Source organism: Alexandromys fortis, unplaced genomic scaffold, assembly GCF_014885135.2.
Source record: "Alexandromys fortis isolate MF-2015 unplaced genomic scaffold, M_Fortis_MF-2015_v1.1 scaffold_1, whole genome shotgun sequence".
NCBI classification, from domain to species: domain Eukaryota; kingdom Metazoa; phylum Chordata; class Mammalia; order Rodentia; family Cricetidae; genus Alexandromys; species Alexandromys fortis.
In genome coordinates, this window is record NW_026067927.1 from 37,388,285 (window position 1) to 37,412,383 (window position 24,099).

Consider the following 24,099-nt stretch of genomic DNA (forward strand, 5'->3'; position numbering starts at 1 on the left):
CCCTTAAGGCAGCTCCTTCCTCCTGTGCTCCTTCATCTGAAGGGCCAGGGTGGGTTGAAAGGGAGTCTGACTTGAGAATCCACAGCTTTAAACACCGTGCGATCCTAAGCTCCAGAAACACAGAGAAAGAACAACAGATTCCTGGGAGCTTTAACAAGGCCTCCCAGGAGAGAGCACGTTTATCTGGGGGTGACAGGATGAAGAAATATCCCTGAGACAGCAAAGGTGGGAAGGAGGGGAGGATGTGGGCTAAGTGTACAGGAGAAAAGACCCAAGAGGATTCTGTATCCTAGGGACAGCGAGAGGCTGATGGAGAAGGACGCTAAAAAGAGAATCCCACACTAGCTCAGAATTGAGTATGATAAAGGGTTATTTATTTAGGGGTAGACTCACAGATCACAATCCTCTGCATGAATGGGGAACAGGAACCCAATCATGCCGCCGGAAGAGAGGCCAGACCCACACTTTACATCAGCATATATAGTATAAGAGGCCACACCCAAGTCGGCAGGTAACTTAAATGCTACTGGTTGAAGGAATCCCTACAGCAGGCTGGTGTGGCTGGGCACGGGGTACAGGGTGAAGAAGGAAGTTAGAGAGGCACACATGGACATAAATAATAGAGCTCTATACATCACACTAGAGAGATCTGCATGGCCATAGCTGGTAGAATCTTATACATGATACAAAGGGGCTTCATCCAAAGGGTGATGCCACTGAGAAGTTCTAAACAGGGAGTTACAAGAACAGATGGAATGTTTTCCTTGAGAATTTCATACATGCGTACTGTATTTACATCAGCTCCACCCTTCCCTCTCCCCTGGCAACTCCTGAGTCCAGTTAGTGCTGGTCATACGTCTGTGTGCTCAGGGCTGACCATTCAGGATTCGATAACCTCTCAGGGGGCCTCTCTCCGGAGAAGACTGATTCTCTCTCATCAGTCACTAGCTGCCTGTAGCTCTTCACCTAGGGGTGGGGCCCTGAGAGATGGCATGCCAACTGGTGTTGTCATTTAGAGGTCTTGCTTCGGTGACTACGGTGTTATGATGTTGTGGGTACAGCTCCCTGTCCTAGCAGAAGGCACTGCCTCTCTGCGGACTTGTCCTGGTCCTCCGACTCTTACAATCCTGCTTCCTCCTGCCTGATGCTCCCTTGGGAGTAGCAGCTGTGTTCTAGATGGGTATTCTACGGTCACTTGTTACCTGCATTTAGACCAGTTGTGGGTTTCTCTGATGGGCTCCAGATGGAAATTTCTGAATGAAATACAGGATACAGGGGTGGGAGAGAGCCACCATGGAGGCAGAAAGAACAGCAGGAAGGCCCTGATAATAACCCAAGGAAGAGTATGTAGCCAGGAAGCAAGAGCAATGTGGGTACCACATTCTCAGTCACAAGAGCAGACAATGCCCGTGTTGGCCTGAACCAGTCTCTTCAGCAAGGGTTGGGGACGTCAGGCAACAGAGACAGCAGAAGACCAAAACAGAGGTCAATCTGACCCCAGGAAAAACACAGTCAGAAGCTGGTGTGAGTATACACAGGGCCTGGTGATTGTCCTCTCTCAAATCCATGCCAGAGCCAAGAAAATCCAGTACAGCGCAGCAGGCAGGCCTCTGCTGCCCACCTCCAGCTACGGAAACACACCACCAGCCTACGGTACCCCATCCCGCCATAGCTCCAGGGCTGAGTGGCTCTAGAATGGGGGAACGGATGTGTTGGGATTGTCAAATCCTCCTGCCAGTCTCCTTGTCTGACCAGCTCTGCCAGGAGCCCCTTTCCGACTTTCCCCTCTCTGGGTACCGGGAAGGCCAATGGCTAGAACATACTGAGTCCTGGCTGGGGCAGAGGTGAGAAGAATGGGAAGGTGGCTGACTTCTGCCCCGAAGATGGGGGCCCTGATCCTCCCGAGTTTATGCTAAGTCACACAAACAAAACCAAGCTCAGGCAAAGAAATCAGAAGTTAATGTTTCTTCTTCCAAATGGCTTAGAAGTTCACTAGTTAGGGTCAAACTGCGAACTGTATCTCAAAAGATGCTGGGTTTAAGAACTTAGGCCTTAGAAATAGGATTCTGAAAGCGTAGCTGGCTGCAAGAACTCAGAGGCATGCAGTCAGGTCTGGGCTGACCGCCCTCCCTCTGGAATCTACATGTGGGAGTCAAGTCAGGGTTTTAGAACTTTAGATAAACAAATCGAAACTATTGAAATTGTATGAAAACCTCTGTGTGTGTGTTAACACACCCCTGGGCACAGGGTGGAGTGGAATTCCACTTCCTGGAACGATAACAGTTTTAGCAGACTCTTTCAGGTTTCTGTGGCCCGCAGAAGACAAGCAGGCCTCTCCAGACGGGGCTTCCTGGGCTGCGGATATCATCCTGCATGGCGCTCAGAATCAAGCACACGGAGAATCCGCATTGTCTCTGGTGCTCGCTGGCGTGTGGCCATTCAGCTTTGCTGCAGCCTGAACACCTGTATGCACTGGACCCTGCACTAGCCACCACTGCCACGCCAAGAAACTGCCTGAAGCACACTGGCTCAGAGAATATGATATTTTACGGGCCGTGTTGTCTTTATTGTCATATAAGCTATTCTGCACCTATGGAAACATAACCATTCAAAGCTGGAAAACACAGAATTGTAAGTATTTCCCGGCTGTCATTCCCCAGCATACATCGAAGTAGTGTATCTCTGCACTATGTTGTGTTAGAATATTTAGTTTTAAAAACTGCTGTCCGGAGCAAAGGAAACTCTAGCAGAGGAAAACACAGAATGGGAGAGAGTTGGCTAGCCATGCTCTAGACACGGGGTTAATACCTAGAACACAGTACAAGAACTAAAGGTCAGGGAGATGGCTCAGTGAGTAACGCCTGGAACCGCAGAACCCGCATCAAAGCTGTCCGCAATCCCAGACACCCCTACAGGAGATGGGAGTGGGGACGGGGAACCTCCAGAAGCTGAAGGCCAGCCTGAAGGGTTTCTGTCCCAAACAAGGCAGGAGGAACCAACGCTCAAAGGTTGTCCTAACCTCCATACACACACACACACACACACACACACACACACACACACACACACACACAAAACTACAAAATTAAACTAACATATACACACACTGTGAGTCAGTAAATAGGCTAATAGAATATTTATCTAAAGTAGAAACAAAACTGGCCAATGTTTTTAAACTGTTTGATATCATTAACTATCAGGGAAATATGTATTAAAACTACTTTGAGATTCTATCACAGTCAGAATGACTGTTACCAGGAAAACCAGTGACAATAAACACTTCTGAGGATGTGTGGGAGAAGTGTATCCACAGTCGGTAGAAGTGTGAACTGGTGGAGCCATTTTGGTAATCAGATTACCAAAAAATTAAAAACAGAACTGCCTGTTGACTCAACTGTATCAGTCTTGAACACACACCAAACACATTCATGCTCACTGCTGCTCTGTTCACACCAAACACAACCATCCATATTTACTGCTGCTCTATTCACACTGAACACATCCATCCATATTTACTGCTGCTCTATTCACACTGAACACATCCATGTTCACCGCTGCTGTACTCACACCAAACACATCCATGTTCACTGCTGCTCTGTTCACACCAAACACATCCATCCATATTCACTACTGAATTGTTCACAAGGAACACATTCATATTTACTGCTGCTCTGTTCACACCGAACACATCCATGTTCACTGCTGCTCTATTCACACCAACTGTATCAGTCTTGAACACACACCGAACACATTCATGCTCACTGCTGCTCTGTTCACACCAAACACATCCATCCATGTTCACTGCTGCTCTATTCACACCAAACACATCCATGTTCACTGCTGCTCTGTTCACACCAAACACATCCATCCATATTCACTACTGCGTTGTTCACACGGAACACATTCATATTTACTGCTGCTCTGTTCACACCGAACACATCCATGTTCACTGCTGCTCTATTCACACCAAACACATCCATGTTCACTGCTGCTTTACTCACAATATAAAGGAAAGGAGTTGGTCTAGACGTCTATCAGCAAACAGACACGTGGAAAATGCAGATGTGGCTCCACATTCACAATGAAATTCTATTCTGATATAAAGCAAAATAAAGTCTACCAGAAAATACTCTACTATGGAAAGCAACCCAGGTTCAGAAAGACAAATATTGTATATTTTCTCTTAATATGTGTGTCTTAGCTTCCCCATTTTTAGAGTGGTGTGTGTGTTTGTGTATGTTTGTCTGTATGTGTGTTTGTGTATATATGTTTGTATGTGTATATGTGTGTTTGTATGTGTATACGTGTATTTGTATGTGTTTGTGTGTATGGGTGTGTATGTGTGTATTTGTATGTATGTATGTTTGTATGTGTGTGTTTGTGTGTATGTGTGTATTTGTATGTGTGCGTGTTTGTGTGTGTGTGTATAGAGGTTGGGTGTTTGCCATACAACATAAAGGGGCCACCATAAAGTGGGGGCGGGGAGGTGTTAAAGACTGAAGCAAGGAAACAGAACTAGGCAACATGGAGGAAAGGGGGCTACTGGGTAGAAACATAAAAGCATGGGGCAGGAGGATGGGAGTGGGCAGAAGAAACAAGAACTATTTTGTTTGAAATGCCATAATACTTTGTATATTGGTTAAAAAATGTGTATCTTTTTAAAATTTCTGTTTGAGTTTCTGACCTAAATGTTTCCTCAGGATTAACACCACCTCCCTGGAGGGCTGAGATTAAGGGAATATGTCACCAAATCCTGTTTGAGCTGTGCTGGGGTTGAATCCAGGACTTCCTGCGTGCTAGGTAAACATTCTTCCACAAGAGCTACCTCCTCAGGCCTATGAAGACATTTTATCATTTATTAAAGATGAGAACAGATTTTTACATTAAAGAGATGAACGAGCATACAGTTAATCCTGAGTTCTGCGAGAGAAAAACCAGTTCAACAATTCTGAGCCAATTTGAAGCAAGCTTTAGTTAGATACTGGCAGGAAGCTGCACTCTGACCAAGTCCACTCCTGGGTTCCCAGGAAATGGCTACGAGTTACATTTGCAGGGACTTAAGGAACAAAACCACAGAGCTACTGTGTTTCCCCTCGGATCCAATCAGGGGAACGCACACATCCTGATGCACTTCCTGCCCACATGCCTCCCACCTACGTCCAATCAGAGGCAAGCTTACATCCTGACCTATTCCCAGCCCACAACCTCCCACCCACAGGTGATTAAGCACACTCAGTGCAGGTGGGGCAAGCAAACAGGACAAATGGGAAGTTATCCTTACCTGTCCTAACTGCAAACAAGACTCTTAACCTACAAGGTCTATTTTTCCCAGTTTGGTCTCCGTAAATTTACACCGTACATTGTTCTTGTTCCATTCTGGTCTCATGTTGGAGGCGTGGCAATGAAAGTTCAAAGTCATCCTCGGCTACATAGTGAGTATCTAGGCCAGGCCTCACTGTCTCAAAAAGTAAATAATAGGGGCTAGAGAGATGGCTCAGAGGTTAAGAGCACTGGATGCTCTTTCCAAAGGTCCTGAGTTCAAGTCCCAGCACAACCATCTATAATGAGATCTGGTGCCCCCTTCTGGCAGGCAGGCATCCATGCGAGCAGAACACTGCATGAATCTTTAAAAAAAATTAAATCTTTAAAAAGATTCTTTAAAGAAACAAATAAATAAACTTTTAAAAAGTAAATTTAATGTCTGTTTTATATAGCTACTTTACATTTTCAAATGATTCATGGTCATGAGCAGAAAAGGTTTAAGGAACCCTATGCTACAAAACTTTTCTTGCTTCTTTGGATAATTGTGAAATTTCAGTAAATAAGAAAAGGACACTGAAAGCAAATGCCGGGCCTCCCAGCGACGGTGCCTTCCTAAGTGCGCTCTGCGGAGGGTCTGCGAGGTGGTTCAGGGAGCAAAGGCTCCTGACCCCAAGACTGGCCATGGAGCTCAACCTCCAGAGTCCGCGGGTGGAGAACCAACTCTCGCAGGTTTCCCTCTGCTCTCTGCGCACATGCTATGACACACACACGCACACACACGCACACACACGCACACACACACACGCACGCACATGCACACACACGCACGCACATGCACACACATACACACTAAATAAATAAATAAATATTTAAAAAGAAAGCTCCCTTGTAGTAAACGAAGAGATGTAACTGTGGACACTAACTAGAAAATACTCCTGCAATTTTCTAAAATTTTCCAAGTTTACTTATTTTGTGTACGTGTGCGATGCTTGCATCTTCAGGCTCGGCAGCAAGTGCCTTTACCTGCTGAGCCATCCTGTTGGCCCCAATCTTATCATTTTTTTATGAAACAGTAGAAATGACTATACCAAATTAAAACTTTAATTTAAATTGGCCCTGAAAACGGCAGTGGTAAGAGTCACTGCCGCGCACGAGGCCCTCTGCTAAATGATTACCCACAGAACCTCATTTCATCCTGTGACAGTTTCCAGAGCTAGGCGACGTTGCTGCCCTTTGGCAAATTACTGAGTTGTCATCTCAAGAGTTGTTCATACACAGATGGAAAAGGCAGGGCTAGGACTTGAAGTTGGCCCAACTCTAGACTTAATCTCGACCCATGTCTAATAATAGACTTATAGCTAATAAATCCCTCCATATTTTGAACCTGACTCTACTCAACAGCTTTGACAAACGAGTTAGCAAGTGAGGACCAAGAGGGCTGAGATCTTGTTAAGCTCGTTCCCTAGCAGCCTCGTCACATAGCAGAGGAGCTGGCAAGGAACAAATACCTCGGAAGTATCCCACTGAGTGGGAGCTAAAGAAAGAGGTTTTCTCTTAGCAGCTCATGACGTCATGGGCTGCAGTCATTCCTGCGGGAGAGAAGCCACCCAGAGACTTGCTCATTCTTGTTTCATTCTGCTTCTTAAGACAGGGTCTCATTGTGTAGCCCAAGCTGGCCTCAAATTCATAATCCTCCTGCCTCAACCTCCTGGGTACCAAGAGAGCAGAGTGTGCTACCACATCAAGCTAGGAGCTTGGCCATTCGTGGTTCTTCAGTTATCTCTAAAAGTTTGACAAAATAGCTCTAGAAAATAGAAATGCAAACCCTGCAGCTCTTTCCATCTCTAAGTGCAACCCAAAAAGAGCCTTCTCTGCTGGCTTTTTCCAGTGGGGCTCTGCCAGACACCCAGAGAAACTCACTTTACATATCTTTTTGGTTCTATCTCTGATGTCATATGTTGACACTCGTGTCCCATGAGGGACAGATATTTCCTCATTCAGCTAGCACATAGCGAAAGCACATGCTTGAGCTACAGGACATGTGGTGACCAAGTCATCCCTCTGTCCCTCCCGGAGTGAACTTAGGGAAGATGGGACAGACCATCAACCCCACAATCACAAAGGGTAGTAAAGTCTAGAAGAAGGGACTCTGCTTAGAAAGACCTTTGGTGGGCTGGAGAGATGGCTTAGAGGTTAAGAACACTGACTGTTCTTCCAGAGGTCCTGAGTTCAATTCCCAGCAACCACATGGTGGCTCACAACCATCTATAATGAGATCTGGTGCCCTCTTCTGGCCTGCAGGCATACATGGAGGCTGAACACTGTATGCATAATAAATAAATAAATCTTTAAAAAAAAAAAAAAAGACCTTTGGCGGCCAGGAATCCCTGCACTGGACACTCTACACACATGACGAACACACAAGAGCACACGTTTGCTTCCCTGGTCATGGAGTCTACGGTTCCTATTGGATTGGCCTACTTTTAAAAGCCACTGATCCGGAGGAGTCATGGCTACTCAGAAGGGAAGTGAGAATAAGGGGGAAAGTATTCCAGGAAGAGAGAATAGTCTATATTAAAAAAAAAAAAAAAAAAGTCCAGAAGTGAGGAAGGAAGCAGCCTTGACGGAACCACAAGAAGTTCAGTCCAGGACTAGTGAGGTGGATCAGCAGAAAGAGCGCTGCCAATCCCAGCCTGACAGCCTGGTTCTACCCTGCTACCCATAATGGAAGGAAAGGACTTCCAAAACTGTCCTCCCTGCATGTTCTGTGACGTGCACACACACACACACACACACACACACACACACACACACACACACACGAACAATAACGATAAAAACATTGAAATACACCGGGAATACTGAGAGAGCTGGAGAGGTGGACAGGAGCCAGGCTGCCTGGGTGCTCACAGACAGCGTTGAGGTGTTCCGCCCTCATGTGGAGGGATAAGAAAGCCACCCTCGCAGGTCTGAAGTAGCTGAGGGATGCTCCGTATGTTTGTTTGGAGTGGATCACTGTAGCTACACCAGGTCAAGTGGTTTGAGGATGAAGAAAGAGCCTGGAAGAGGGTTACCAATGAGAAAGTCCCTGCAGCAAGCAAGGGAAAGAGTCTGGTGTCCCGCACTAAACGGTTTGACCTTGAAGTCTTCAGGATCCACATTGGACTTTGAACTCAGCCCTCTCTCAGAACCATAGAACAGTTTCACAGCCCATTAGACATGAGCCCACATTCCAGATTCTACAAGCAAACTAAATGTATACATGTCCTGTTTGGCAGGTGAAAGACTGTCCAGCAGGACCAGGTGGGCAGAGACTCAACCAAGCAAGGAAGAGAAAAATCTTTAATTATTATACGAGATTCAAGAAGTCTAGAAAAATCACTGGCCCATCTCCCAGACAAGTCCAATCCTATTATTAAGCAGATAAAGGTTTGATGAGGAGAAAGAAAAGGTAGGCTCACAGCAGGTCTCTCAAGAGCACGCTCTCAGAGGGAAAGAAGGGTTACTATGTCCAAGGGGCCTTACACCGCACAATTCCTTTCTCCTGTCTTGAGTGATCTCTACTGTAGTTTAGTCCTGTGCCCTAGGCAGAAAGAAAACAGGAAAATGCTTACCCCTTACTCAATGATCCCTCACAAGAGTTAAGATGTTGTTTTTAACCCTCACCCAAGTTTTAAGACCTGCCTTGCCAACTCAGTGAACTAGACCTCAGGTCTAAGGCTCACTTCAGTTGTTAGCTTAACACGGCAAAAAGAAATATCCTATCTGCTCCTTGAATCCTAGCTAGTCCTCCAGCAGTTGGTGGCCCGAGCCATTTTACTGCCAAGGTCCAATTTCCGTCTCCTGGGAAATAAGGTTATTTCCTGGTCTGCCTTTATCCCTACGCTGGGTAAGAATCAAAGGAGGCGATCGCAGTGTGGAGGCTGAGACTCGGGATTTAGCAACGCCACAGAGAGGAAGATCACCCCAACAACCAGATTCCACGAACCCCATCCCTCCTCTAGCTGCCTAGTTAATAACAGACGGGAATCCCTGGGTAGCCATCCAGATCCTCACATTCTCCCTCACCACCCTCAAAATGGCACACGCTACTGCAGTAACTGCTACTCCTGCAGCTGCCGCCACCACCATCACCACCCCTGCCATCATCATTGCCATTATCACCGCCACCATCATCACCACGACCACCACCACCACCAACATCACTACCACCATCGCCATCACCACCATCATCATCACCATCACCATCATCGCCACCATCATTACCATCATCACTACCACCACCACCACCACCACCACCACCACCACCACCACCACCACCACCACTGTTAATGACTATAACACACTAGGATCTAAAGAATGGAACCAGGTTACTCCAAAGGTTTTATTTGGGTTGAAAACCCCAAATATGTTTTGTTTTAGCCATTATGGTAGGACTAAGACCCTGAGCTCACACAGTCCTTAGGCCACAGTCCCTTTAATACCATAAAATAAGGTGTTGGGCACTGAAGACACTCCACTTGGAGCTTGTTTCCTTCTTGGCAAAACTGGTCTTTGGGCAAAGAACTGCCCCTGCCTCGACCACTGACAAATGCATGGTGTCAGGACTGGACAAGCAGGATACTAAGAAAAAAGACTGCCAATCCTTGCCAGGACGGGGTAAGACAGTTTTGAAATTTTTCCTACCTCTGAAAATGGTCTGTCGGTTACTCTAGACCTTGGCCAGCGTTGGCTGGTTCAGCTGTGCAATGAGACTCTGGGTGATGGCCCAGGTAGCCAGTTGTCTGCCATTTCTTGCACATTTTGGAAGTCGCTTGATTGCACTTCCTGTTTACTCCAGTAATATTATTTCCCTTCTCAGGTCTTTGATGGGGTTGAAGACCAGATAGTCATAGTTACTTTCCTCTCATGACTTAGCCAAGCCATTTCTAACATAAGACTTAGACTCCTTAGGATAGGATAGCTAGTTAAACATCTAGCATATATTTCTTGTTTGATAATGTTTGTGCTGGTTGTAATTCTAATTTTTATACCTGATATTTGTTCTTATTGTATATAGTTTTATATTAGACTTAGAACTCTTCTATTTTAGACAAAAAGGGGAGGTACTATGGGAGCTCCTTCAGCCAATAGCCCTTAAGACCCTGGCTCACTCTGGGCGTGGCCGCATGTACTCTATATACAGACGTAAAACATGCATGGCCCCTTGACTGCTGGGTTGGGTTCCTGTTCCTCACTTGTGCATAGGACTGCTGATCTGTGAGTCTGTAATGTGGGAATGGTTTCTTATTAATAAAGAAACTGCCTTGGCCCATTTTATTGGATAGAAAATTAGGTAGGTGGAGTATACAGAAGAGAATTCTGGGAGAAAGAAGATTAGAGGAGGAGTCGCCATGGTTCTCCCGTTCCAGACAGACGCAGGTTAAGATCCTCCCTGGTAAGCCAGCTCGTGGGCTACACAGAATATTAAAAATGGGTTAGAACAATATGTAAGAGCTAGCCATAAGGAACTGGAACTATCCGGGCCAGGCAGTGTTTGAAAGAATACAGTTTCCGTGTAATTATTTCTGGGTATAAACTAGCCATGCGGGCGGCCGGGTGCCGGGGACGCAGCCCTGTCGCTCCTATCTCCATATTTCAACAAGTCTGCCCCTAAATAAAGAGGTTTTTATTACACTCCATTCTGAGCTCGTGTGGGACTACTGCATTGTAATCAAGAACAATAAGGCTTGTTTTTAATATATCTACATGACATGTACAACAAAGACCTCTGGGTAAAAACAACAGAACACAGTTTAAAGGGCATAACACAAAGAGAACAGGGAACTAGAGAGGTGGCTTGGTTGTTAAAAATGCATATTGCTCCTGCAAAGAACCCAAGTTCACTTTCCATATCCACATTGTGGCAGCTTACAACTGCCTGTAGCTCAAACTCCAGGGATGCTCTCCTATCCCCTCTGTGGGCACCTGAATTCATGTGCCCACATCACACACAGACACATCATTTGAAAAATAATAATGAATAAATTTCTTTTTAAAGAGAGAAAGAAAAGTTGGCCGGACTGCCAGTTGTCATAAGAACTTTGTGGCCCCTGAAGTAGGTGGAAGGCACGAGAAAGTCTTACTCATCCCATATCTGCAACCAAAGAATGGGCAACACATAGCCCTGCGGCCTCGCCACTCAGTTTATGCTAAAAGCAGTAGGAGCAATTAAGTTACTTGCCTGTTCCAGACCTTTCTGCAGGCAGGAGGAATGTAGATACTCTAGGAAGCACTCGGACCTTTAGTTTACAACATGTCCCCCTTGTTACTGTGGGTAGGACATGGTCAGGGTGTGGATTCGCATTCGGAGCCACCATGGTCAGGGGTGTGGATTTGCACTCGGAGCCACCATGGCCAGGGGTGTGAATTCACATTAGGAGCCATCATGGCCAGGGGTGTGGATTCGCACTCGGAACCACCATGGTCAGGGGTGTGGATTCGCATTCAGAATCATCATGGTCAGGGGTGTGGATTCGCATTCGGAGCCACCACGGGATGAAAACTGGCAGCACTTAAGCCTGATTGGAAGGCCTCAGTCCCACTCCTCAGTTAAAAGGAGGCCACTCGCTCTTTCTTTTCCTCTGGACTTGAACATGCTGAGAGAAACAGACTCCACAGAAGCCACCTGGGCCTTTGTCTGGTGAATTTATATGTTTTAAAGCCGAATCTGCCACATGTGGGGATTTTTTTAACCTCTACCAGGTTTTAAGCAGAGCCGAGAGGTCTCAGACACACACAAGGCTTATGTGGCACCAGTAGGAGCGCGGGCTGGGACAAGTGAAGGTCTGAATGACAGCTCAACAAAGGCAAAGAGAGGAAACTCAGAAAACCGTGAACGAACAATAGTAAACACTTATATGCAGCAGGGCACTCAGGGGCACGCCCTTCCCAGGTGTACTCAGAGATATGTGTTTATACAAAACACTTGAGTCTCCTGGGTCTTCAACATGAGCGTGGCTGGGCTGAAGCGACGGCCCAGCAGCTAAGAGCATCCATTGCCTTGCAGAAGACCCAGGTGCAGACTCAGGTTCAGTGCCCAGCACCCACGTGGTGGCTCACGACCATCCATAACTCTAGTCCAAGGGTTGTAAAGCCCCCTTCTGCCTCTACGGGCACCAGGCACGCCATACACACATGGTGGTCAAACACTCATTTACATAAAAAAACAAACGGATCTAATAGTGGATTTCCTTTAATGTGCACGGCCTTCAGTCAAGTGCTTCCTGTCACAGGAATCTACTCTAAGAAAATGATTAGCGGTGTAAGGACGGCTAAGATGCAGGTTCCCATGGAAACATTGTTTGTAACCGAAAATGCTGAGAAGAACTATAATCTCTAACAAATAAGGGAATGGATTTTCGGTTAGGACGGAATTTTATGAAGCTATAAAATCTGGATACAGACATGACTTCACGGGCAGAGGAACACATGAAGGTGGATGCTAAGTGCCGTTGATGTTTTCTGAGCACCTGTCCACGACAGGTGGAGCTCGTTAGGCAGACACAGGCTTTTTACCTCAGGAAGCTGATGACTGACAAGCAAGGTCAGTGGTTAGGGAAGCGTTGAGGGAAGCCATGATACCGAAGAGAGGCGTAAGGTACTGGGCGTGGGTGGCAAAGGGATCTGAGCGTGGAGAAGCCACACGAGACTCCGCTAAGGCACTGATGCGTGAGTCATAATGAAGGGTGGAGAGGAGCTGGGCGGAATGGAGAGGGGAAAGAAAAATATTCCAGATTAACAGCAGTTTTTCAATACATGTGTATTAAAGCATGGCTATTCAAGCATATGTGAAGCCACTTGTTTTGAAAGCTATGTTGCATACGTACGTGTCCATCAATAGAACATCTGAAAGAATGGTCACCCAAATGCAGTAGTGCACGGGTTTATTTTAATTTTACTTTATGCTTGCTCCCATTTTCTGATCTTTATATCTGTAATCAATGCATGTAGAGGTATCTGGATGGGCAGGAGGAAGGGTGGATAAAAGATGAAGGGATGGACAGTCACCAGGTCATGTGGAGGGCTTAGGCAGGGAGATTTGTTCCTCCTGGTCCTCTCCTCCCTTCCGTTACGGCCAAGATCTGTCCTAGGAGCACACACGCCCACAACTGTGTCTGTCCTCCAAGGCATTTCTGCTACCCACAGGCCTGTTTGTTGGAGCCAACAGTTCAGTTTATTATATTTCTGAGCCGATTCCTCTGTCAGTGCTGAATTTACAAAAACCATGCATACAAAGAGTGCCTGGCTAAGCTGCATGTTGAAACTGTAGCCAAATAACTATTGGAGAAAGATAAATTCTTCCAAAATGACTAGCTGCAGGTGAAGGAAAGAGGCGGAAGGAAATAAGACCCTTGTGGCTAGAGTTTGAGGCCACTCTAAAGAGAGGACGGTAAGAGCCCCAGGTGGTGAGCACAGCTGCTCTGAGAGAGGACGGTGAGAGCCCCAGATGGTGAGCACAGCTGCTCTGAGAGAGGACAGTGAGATCCCCAGGTGGTGAGCACAGCTGCTCTAAGGGAGGACGGTGAGATCCCCAGGTGGTGAGCACAGCTGCTCTGAAGGGAGGACAGCTGACATCCCCAGGTAGTGAACACAGTTGGTTTCCCACACTATATAGTAAAAACCCTGCCCTGACTCAAGTGACACAGGACACCTGGCCAACTTCAGCAGGTACCGAACTCCAAACTGAGACCAACCCCTTCGTGCAATGAGCCAGGGGATTCTTACAGAACAACACCAAGGCCCTGCCAACAACCGTGTCACTCCTGCCCAGCTGTCCACCACAGTAGAGAAAACGAGACGTGACAGAGGGAAAAGGTCTGCGTCCACTGCTCTGCAAGCTCAGGCTCTCTTCCTCCCTGCACTCGTCCACCGTCTTCTGTAGAGGGCAGGGTGGACCCAACGCTGACAAGACGGGTCTCCCGAGCACCTAAAGCTCACAATTAAGCAGGTGGCACTTCAGTCACACATTAACAAAATACTTGTGCCCTGCTATGAGCATTTAAGATAGGGTGACAAACGGATCAAATAAGAGTCCCATCTTCACAAGAAATGAGGAGACAGGTTTAAAAAAAAAAAAAAACAGATGGCTATAGTTTAGTCTTAAAAAAATAGTTATGACATAGGATGGAAAGAGCCTTGGTGTGGAGCTAAGACAACAACAAGAAGGGCCTTTTCTGAGGGGATACGTGTGCAAGATGAGAAGCACCAGTTACACGAGGGCACAAGTGTCGCAGACACCAGGGCACAGCCCAGATAGATGTAAGAGGATGGGTGCCACACTCAGGGCAAGCCCAGGCCACTTAGGAAGCATGTGGTAGGGACACCTGAGCAGGCTGGATGTCTCACAGGCCCAGATGGCACCCTCCGACAGCAGTCATACAGTACAAGGGGGCGTCGCAGACGGGCAGCTCAGCCTATGGGATCAAGGACTCAGCCCAGGCGTAACTATGGGAGATCCTTAGGCAAGCCGACCTGTTCCCTGCCATCTTGGCAAAGGTGCTGGAGTTGTGGCAGACCCTGGGGGTTCCTCTACCATCACCAGATGTCCACACCTTCAGAGAGATTACACGAGACCCCTGATTCACGCCTGGGAGAAATGACCAGAACAGTCCCTGGGGGCGAGCAGTGGCCCAGGTATGAAGAAGCCACGCCCTTTTCACTGGAATGTTCTCCGCCTTGGCCCTCAGCAGGCGCAGCAGACAGCCAGAGGTCTACACTGTGGATGACATTCCCCCACGGCTGTGATGCTGAGACTCATGAGTCCTTTGATTCTATCTTTGTTCCCGGTGGGGGCCTGAAGATTACATGTCCCTCTGACCTGGCTGAGGCTGAGGCCCCCTCAGGTTCTCCATGTACAAAGCTCAGAACACAGCCGCTCTTCGTGCCTCTCCCCCGCCCCTCGTCCTGCTCCCCCACCGCCTGCAGCCGCCCTCAGCGTCCTCCTTAGGTTGCTGCGCGCCCTGGCCATACCTGTAAACATCGCACAGAAGTAAGGGCTGCAGGCCGCCAGGACCACACGGTGGGCTTCTATCTCCACGTCTTCTGCCACAATCATCACGTCACACAGCAGCTGCTTACTGCAAGACACCAGTGAGGTGACAGAAAAGGTCACAGCGTGGACACCCACCCCTGTCCCACCCGGTTCACACGCTGCCCATATAGAGGGCAGGCACAGAGACTGTCTCTGTCTCGACACAGGCAGGGAAGAGGGCTCAATGATGTTGTCTCAGTGAGATGCCCAACACTGACCTCTTGGCCTCCACACATGTGCACACATGTGAACACACACACCAGAATCTTGCAACTATCTTCTTACGTGGCTGTCACCAACGTGCCACCATGAACTTGTAAACGGGCTTAGCATATTGCATCTTGGACCCTGGACACTAGGCTGCATACCTGCCACATAATAGACCCTACACCATTTCAAACAAACAAATATATGGAAATAATCAATACGCATTCATCGACAGGATGGGTAATTGAGAACTGGGCTTGGTGGCACAAGCCTGTAATCCTGGCTACTCAGGAGACTGAGGCAGGAGGATCTCGTGTTCAAGGCTACGGAGTACGTTCAAGGCTGGCCTAGGCAATTTAATAAGACCCTGTCTCAAAACAAAAGGTAAAATAGGCCTTGGGGTATAGGCAGTGGAGGAGAACCTGCCTAGTATATGTAAGATTCTGGGTTCAGTGGAGCTGGATCCCCAACACCTCAAAAAAGACCAAAAAAACAAAGGATATTTGAGCACCTTAGGGTGCCACAGGACCTAGCCAATCCCAGACCTTCTCCATCAGCCTTCCAGGTCCTTACCTCACCTTTCACTATTGTCACGACAGCATTTGCTGAGTGAGGGATTGCCAACCACTTGTCTAAGTGCTCCCCGCAGCCTAACACCATTTCATATAATCCTCTCTACAACAAACTCACTGAAGTGAGGCTAATTGTTATGCCTGCATCCTGCAACGAGGGAACAGAGGCCCAAAGAAACCAATAAGTTCCTCACAGGCCCACAAGAAAGTAGAGATGGGATTCAAAGGCACGTAACTGAATCCCAAGCTCCTTCTGTGGTACCCTGATCACCACTAGCTTCTTTCTTAAAATGCTAGCAACAGGTGAGAGGCAAGGAAGACAAGGGCATCTGGGTTTGCTCACGGGTAAGGAAGGCAAGCTCGTCTCAGCTTGCTCTTGTCTGAGGATGCTGGATCAATGAGTCTGTTGTGGCTGACGGGTGGAAGAGAAGTTGAGCACCTGCTATCTCTGGAGTGGCACACTTAGTCACTGCCAATACCAATGCACTGTTGAAGTTTCTCTCAGAGAAACAGAACCATAAAGCCTGAGCCCACAAGACCTGCAGACGCGCTCCCTGGCCTTGGATAGCATCTGGCCTCTGAAACTCAAAGAAGGGAAGAGATGCCCAAATCAGAAGACTGAACCCTGAATACAGTTCTCTAGACTAAATACAGTGCCTTCTCCGAAGTATCCCCAGGCTTCATCACTGGCTGGCACTTAGGGCCAGAAAAGACAAGGAATGGAGGGCTGGTGGTGGGGCTTCTGGGATGGGTAAGACCTTTGGGAACTAAGAAGCCAAGACCATTGGACCTCATTCTACAGCAGGCGGCACCAACGGGAACAGAACTGACTCTGCCATAATAGCCACAAGAGCACAAGCAAGCAAGCCTGCACCGTTTTCTTGATTGTCTCAACTGGGAAAAACACTATGCCGCCCAGTTTTGAGACAACTTGGGTAAAATGGTGAGACTCTTGTCTAAAAATACTGAGCAAGAACCAAGCCCCCAAAAGAATTCACTAACATAAAAGCAGCCACTGTGATGGTATCTCAATTGTCAAAGGCCCAGGATGGCCTGGGACGCGGCTGTAGGCACGCCTATAGAGGATTGTCTTGGTTAGGTTAACTGAGATGGAAAAACCTGTTCTCCGTGAGCGGTGCCATTCCCTAGGCTGGGATTCTGGCCTGCATATACAGGAGGAAACGAGCTGAGCGCCATCATCCATGGTTCCCCATTCTTGACTGAGAATACAATGTAACCATCTGCCTCAAGTTCCTGGGGCTGTGACCCCCCCCAACTAATGGGCATAGCCTCAGACTGAACCCAAATAGACCTGTTGTCCTTTCGTTGCCCTTGCCGGGCATTTTATCACAGCACAGAAACAGTCGCTCAGGCAGCTGTACAGATCCACAGAAAAGAGTTAGAAGGCCATAAAAACAGGCTTTTGCTACTGTTTAATGTATTTTATGACATTTATGGTCAATTAACTTATGAGAGGGTGCATGTTTGTATATATGTACATGCGTGTACAGGTGCACACACATGTGTGCACATGCATGTGGAGGCCTGAGGTCGATGTCAGGTGTCTTCTTCATTTTCCATCTCATTTTTCAAGTTTGTTACATTTCATGTTTTACTGGGGTGGGGGACACGCCAAGGCAAGTGTATGTACATTTGAAGGTCATGCCATAACAAGCATATATGTGCATGTGAAGGTCATACCATGGTAAACATGGTTTGTAAAGGTCATGCCATGGCAAGCATTGTATTGTCTAAGGTCATGCCAAGGCAAGCATGTGTGTGTGAAGGTCATGCCATAGCGAGTATGTGTGTGTTGTGTGAAGATCATGCAGCGTGAATGAACCACCAGGGCAGCGTGGCCTCGTACTCCCAGAACCCCATCACTCTGGAGATGGAGGCAAGAGGTCCAGAAACTTGAGTCTAGCCTCGGCTACAAAAGTCAAAAACCCAAAAATAGAACTGGAAGATGGCTTAGTGGGTAAAGTGTTTATCTTGCAAGCAGGTCCTCAGTCCCCTAAACCCACATCACAAAATTAAAAAAGCAAAAAGCTAGGTGTGGGGGACTCACATTTGTAATCCCAAGCAAATCTCTCTGGAGCCCGCTGGTCAGCTAGCCTGGTCTACTAGGTGAATTCCGGGTCACTGGGACCCTATCTTTAAAAGAGCTGAGTGGCTCCTGAGGAAGGACAGCCTGAAGTTGTCTTCTGGCCTCTAAATGCACATACACACATATGCATGTGCACGTTACGTGCTTGCACCCACACACACGTGCACACATGCAAGTAATAGTCATTTTTCAAGAGGGCATAGAACAATCTGTAGCCATGCAGAGGGTGCTAAAAAGCAACAAGGCGCCGGGGTACAGCTCACTGAAAGGACGCAACCCTCAGCAAGGCCAACCAACCTTCAGCAGAGAGACAGAGAGAATGTTAAACACAGACTGGAGCCTCCACGCTTCCCGCTCCCCTCTCTCAGGCCTGGTCAGGATGTGCATCCCCAGAAACGATTAGTCTCCACTAACTGCTCTAGCTCAGGAGCCAGAGTCCCCCACCGGAGCTCTGCCACCCAAAAGCACCACAGTCAAAACCACGCACTGAAATGGAAAGGAGGGGCAAGGCTGAGTGGTTGCCACGGCAACAGCTCCTTCTCTACCACAGAAGTAAAAAGAATAGGAAACTCGGGAGTTGTGTGATTCATAAATTGCAAAGAGCATGTGTGCTTGAACTAAAATAGTTCAAAAGTGAGGGAGGGGAACGCGGAGACAATGGGAGATGCAAACCCAGGCCCCTGGGTACTCCAGAGCAGTCACTGGTGCCACCTCAGCAGAGTGAAGTCTGCCTATCAGCTTGCCACTAAAGTCCCATTAAAGTCACCCGGATCAATAGCACGGAATGCAGGCCCCACCTATAACACAGTGATGCAGGCCCTTCTGCCTGCCTTACCCATCGACCCTAATTTTAAAGACGGTCTTCGAATACCTTGGGGCTTGATATTGCCTTTCAGTACCATAAGAACAGAAGCCTCCCTGAGGGCCAGGGCTTTGATTCTCTTACCCACTGCCCAACATCTGCAACCCAACACAGAGGCTGCTGTTGTCAAGCTAACCGTGACAGAACGGTGATGGGCCAGGCCTCAGCACTAGCTAAGGCCTCGTCGCCATGGTCTTCCAGGCTGTTGATCGACTCTCTTTCCAGGAATTGATCCTATAGAAGTAATTGCCACGGTGCACGCGTATTTAACAACCACAAGACGTGAGCTAGTACTATATTCTGAGCACGTTGCTTACTAACCCTTAGCAATCCAGCAAGAGTGAGCAGGCCACTCACCCACCATTAACAATGTAGCAAGAGTGGTGTTATTAGCCGCCCTTCACGGCTGACAAAAGGGAGATCAGGGAGAGTAAATTGCCCAAGGCCACGTGGTTAGTATGAGCTAGAACCAGTACCGGAACCAAGTCTGTGCTTGTGAGAGGGACACGCCAATGGAAAGCCAACCACTGAGAGTGCATTTTCCCATGCGGCATGAGGAATGGTGACATCCATCAGCAGGGGACTGACTTTTACTATAATATGCCAAAAGTGGGATGCTGTCTATCCATGTGATTCATGTTAGAGACAGCAACATAGGAAAAAATGGTTCAGTGATAGGACTATGAGAGAAGCCAAAGAAGAGAAAGCGATTCCCCAAAGCTCTACCGATAGGTCGTTAACAAAATTCTATGTGACTTTTTAAAACATTTAACCTTTATTCTTATTTTATGTACGTGGGTATTTTGACTGGATGTATATCTAAGCAGTATGCATGCAGTGCGTGCCTGTCGCAGCCAAAAGAGGGTGTCAGACCCTGAAAATGGAATTACAAATGGTTGTGAGCTTGGATTTGAACTCTGGTCCTCTGCAAGAGCAGCCAGGGCTCTAAACCACTGAGCCACCTCTGTTGGTGATTTTCTGATCATCTACCTTCTCTAGATGTTCTGCTGCAATAACTACAGCGCAGAAAGGAAGACAGAGACAGAGGGCAGGCGCAGCTCATGCCAACACCCAAACTAAAAGTTTCAGATATAGACAGAATGTGGTCCATGTGAACAAAGCAGAAAGAGGACGGACGAGAGTATTCATTTAAACCTCAGCAAAGGATGTGGTTCTCAGACCAATGTTTTCCCAAACACTAACCCGAGTCTAAGTCTCAGGTACGTGTGAGAATCTTTAGTCGGCCACAGCAGAGCCTTCAATATGCCTACGTGCATTCTCAAGGCCAACCGAGTTCAAGTACAAGACTCCGTTTTTCCACGGTGTCTAGAAGGAGCTGGCGTTCCTCGGACGTCAGCAGTGCCAAGCCCTAAAAGGCGAAGGAACAGTACGACTCCTAGGCAGAGGCAGACCCAAGCCAAGCAGACACTCTTGGAGAAAGAAGTGAAATCCAGGAACCAACAGGTACACCAGGGTGACTTCTAAATCTAAAAGGAAGGGGTGTCATAGCCGGGGGTGAGGAGGGAGAATCTGCACAGGAAAACTCAGGCCTGGGGAGAAAACCCCACTTACTTAATCTGTGCCCTGAGGGGCTAAACGTGGAGCTCCAACAGTGTCTAGGAAAGACCACAAAGATTCTTCAGGGTCCGTGTGCATGGCCTCCATCCTAGCGCCTACGTTCCCAGACTTTCCAGGGAATCTGGCGGGAGGCCTAAGCAAATTGAACAATATGCCATGTGTTGCTTAATTTAATTTTGTGGGTCTGGGTGTGTGTGTGTGCACGCACGCGTGCGCTAAGTACTGGCCATGCAGAAAGGAGAACTGAGAAAACAAACAGAGAGTGAGAACTTCAGGACTGGCAAGGTGGCTCACTGGATACGGAGCTTGCCGTGTAACCCTGACAACCTGAGTTCAATCCCCGAGCCCAGCTAAAGGGGAAAGGAGAGAACTGGCTGAGAGTTGTCCTCTGCCTCCCAAATACACACTGTGACACCCTCACACCCACACACAGACACACATATACACACAGATGCACACTGTAGTACAAACACGTTCCTGCACACAGACACATACAGACGCGTGATGTGACACACACACGTGTACACACACACATACAATGATAGTAAAGTTCAAAAGATTTCCTAAAGGAATCAAATAGAGCGTCTGTTTAAATATGGTCCATCCCCCATGCGGCATACACTTCTCAGCCTTGTGCTGCTCCCTCTGCCCACCCCCCTTTGTGTCTTTAACTCTTCCTTGGCCTTCAACACTCAGCTCAAGTGTCTCCTGCATGCCCAAAGTTCATTTTCATGCTTGTTTCTGCTCCACCCTTTAGAAAACAAATATAAGTGTGTTCACCTGCGGCTGTCGGGCCTGGTACATCCTACATCCGAGCACACTTGCTCTAAGAGGCTCTTTTCAATAACTCTTCAAACTCCTGACCTTGTGGCTCCTACCCGCTCCTCCCAGGGCCTGGGCAGTAGCTGAGAAAGGCTTTGTACCAGAGAACACGTCCAGTGCCCAGAACCCATCTCGCACCATGCTTGCCAAACATGTACACTGGCCTTACAAATAGCCCTCCTGCCCTCACCATCCAACTTGGGGGGATTAGATGCACTTTCACCCCACGTCTTTACAGAGTAGACATACGTTTCAGGAGAGGCGCATTCTGCCACTTGTGTGGCAGCCTTCCCAAGCCGAACTCCGTCCGAGAGACGAGAGGGAGGGAGCTAAACAGTGTGCCATCTGCTATCACATCTGCCCTGTGTGTCAGTGAGTGGTCACCCCAATGTCAGCTCCCAGGCTAGGCCACAGACCTGCTCTACCCACAAATGAATGCCCCCTGTGATTAATCACTGAAATGTAGGTATTGAATAATTATAAAGGGGAGGCTTCAGTCTCGGAATCTGAAGCGGGACCAGAGCGAGAGTGGACCATGAAGCTGGAACCCAGTAGGTGGTGTGCCCCAACGTCTGTTCTCGGCCCCTAGCGGAGCTCACCCTTCGGGTTCCATCTCAAAGGGCACAGGGAGGGTAGGAAAGTACCTTCGAAGCTCATTCATGACCTTGAAGGCCTTTCCCATGTGGGCAGGGTTGACAGTGACCGTCCTCCGGCTCTCCTCATCATCCTGGGCCTGCACCGTGGACTGAGGGCTCAGCTTGACGCTGTGAGCGGAAGATGGAGGGAAAGAGAGGTCACATATTAGCAAGCACAGTTGTCGACCCCATGAGTCGACGGACGTGAGCCACCCACGAGGGGCGACTCCCAAGACAGCAGTGGAGGAAATACTGCCCCATTTCTGCAGGACCTTCCAGGGCACAGCACTTTTCTCTGGAGGAAGCCAGGCTCCTGCTCAGATTCTCCCACCAGGCACTGCGACTTTGTGCGACTTTGTGAGAAGTCTTTTCCCTCCACTCTGCCCTCCCTCCCTCCCAGAGAAGGAGCCAGCATAAGCCTTCTAACACTCTCTATGGAGACGTGGATCCACTTAGCAGTTAACGGAGGCTAATATATGACAGGGACAGGTATTATATTTCAGTTTGTGGGAAACAAGATGGTAACAAAGGCCTGTCCCTCCCAACACAAAATTCCGAGTTCAGTGAGGGGGAAAACCAAGTAACAGTCAAGCATCATATTTTTTAAAGATTTATTTATTCATGTATTTTATGTATATGAGTGTTCTGTCTTCATGCACACCAGAAGAAAAAATCTGATCCCATTACAGATGGCTGTGAACCACCATGTGGGTGCTGGGAATTGAACCCAGGACCCCTGGAAGAACAGTCAGTGCTCTTAGCTGCTGAGCCATCTCTCCAGCCCGCAAACATCACATTTTAAGCATTACAGTTCCATAGGAACTACAGAAGCACAAGGGACCTATTCAGTGATGCCAGGGTAGAAAACACCTCCCAAAAGTAAAGGCCTGGCAGCAGAACTTAAGGAAGCCAGGAACTTAAAAAGGCAGACAGCGTCCCAGACAATGGGAACAGCAGGCAAGACCAAAGGGGAAAAGATCAAGTGTGTTCAAAACATCCATGGTTCAGGGAAACGAGGCCATAGGAGGCAATGTTAGTTGGGGGAATTGTCCTCCTGAACAAGGGGAGGGCAGGAATGGGTTAAACCGGAAGCAAATGATCACACCTATAATCTAGAAAACCCACAATGGCTTGAGTTTAGAGAACAGGAACTCACAAGTGAAAACATTTGGGAAACCACCATTCTATTGAAGGAGCAGCCGTTAAGAGCACTGGCTGCTCTTCCAGAGGACTTGAGTTCGATTCCCAGCACCCCATGGTGGCTCACAACTGCGTGTAACTGCCGTTCTAAAGGATCAGAGCCCTCTTCTGGCCTCCGCAAGCACGCACAGTACACAGACATGCATGCAGGCAAAATACCCATCTGCATAAAGCAAAGTAAAGTAAGAATTCTAAAAGGAGAAATAGGAGCCTGAAGTTGTGGGAAGCACAGACTGTGAGGCCTGTGTGAACAGGCACAACCTCATAACTCATTGTCTCAACACTGCTTGCACGAAAATCAAGGTATAAAACTTTTGAATATGTTGCAGTGTCCTGGGAGTAGGAAGGGGGACTCGCAAGATGACTAAGGGAAGGCTCTCTCCTCAGACAGGAGCTCCAGAGTCAAACCCAGAACCTTGGAGGGAACTGCTTAGGCCAGACTCCACTCTGTGAGCGGGGAAAACAGAAACGCCCCCCTTTGTGCAGAGTTGGGAGCCTACAGTTCATCCGGCCCCCAGACCTTGAAGGTGGTCCTTAGGACGTGACTTTGAAGGTGGTCCTTAGACGTGACCTTGAAGGTGGTCCTTAGGACATCCCCATCAAGTTCTATCTGCTGCTGCCTCCCTCACTTTGCAAACTGCTGAAGACAGAGATGCTTTATACGAGGGTTACCAAAGTCCTGGGAGTCTTAGAGTTCATGCTGGTACTCGTCACTACCTGAAATCCCAGACCCATGGCTTGTCTGATCCCCCTGCCTTTGGGTCCTACCTTCCTGGCTTTCC

At 48.0% G+C, this 24,099-nt stretch overlaps 1 protein-coding gene across 2 annotated transcripts in view; it reads right to left on the reverse strand.

The window, feature by feature from the left end:
* The window catches only part of Klhl3 (kelch like family member 3), a 106,627-nt gene that overhangs the window by 62,764 nt on the left and 19,764 nt on the right, over positions 1–24,099 (reverse strand). Inside the window, exons 2-3 of one of the 2 annotated variants that reach the window (XM_050144404.1) lie at positions 22,127–22,246; positions 15,274–15,380 (exon numbers count right to left, since the gene is read on the reverse strand). In XM_050144404.1, the coding sequence (XP_050000361.1) occupies positions 15,274–15,380; positions 22,127–22,246 (227 nt within the window). The remainder of the gene's footprint in view (positions 1–15,273; positions 15,381–22,126; positions 22,247–24,099) is intronic. The other variant, XM_050144405.1, reaches the window with a different exon arrangement.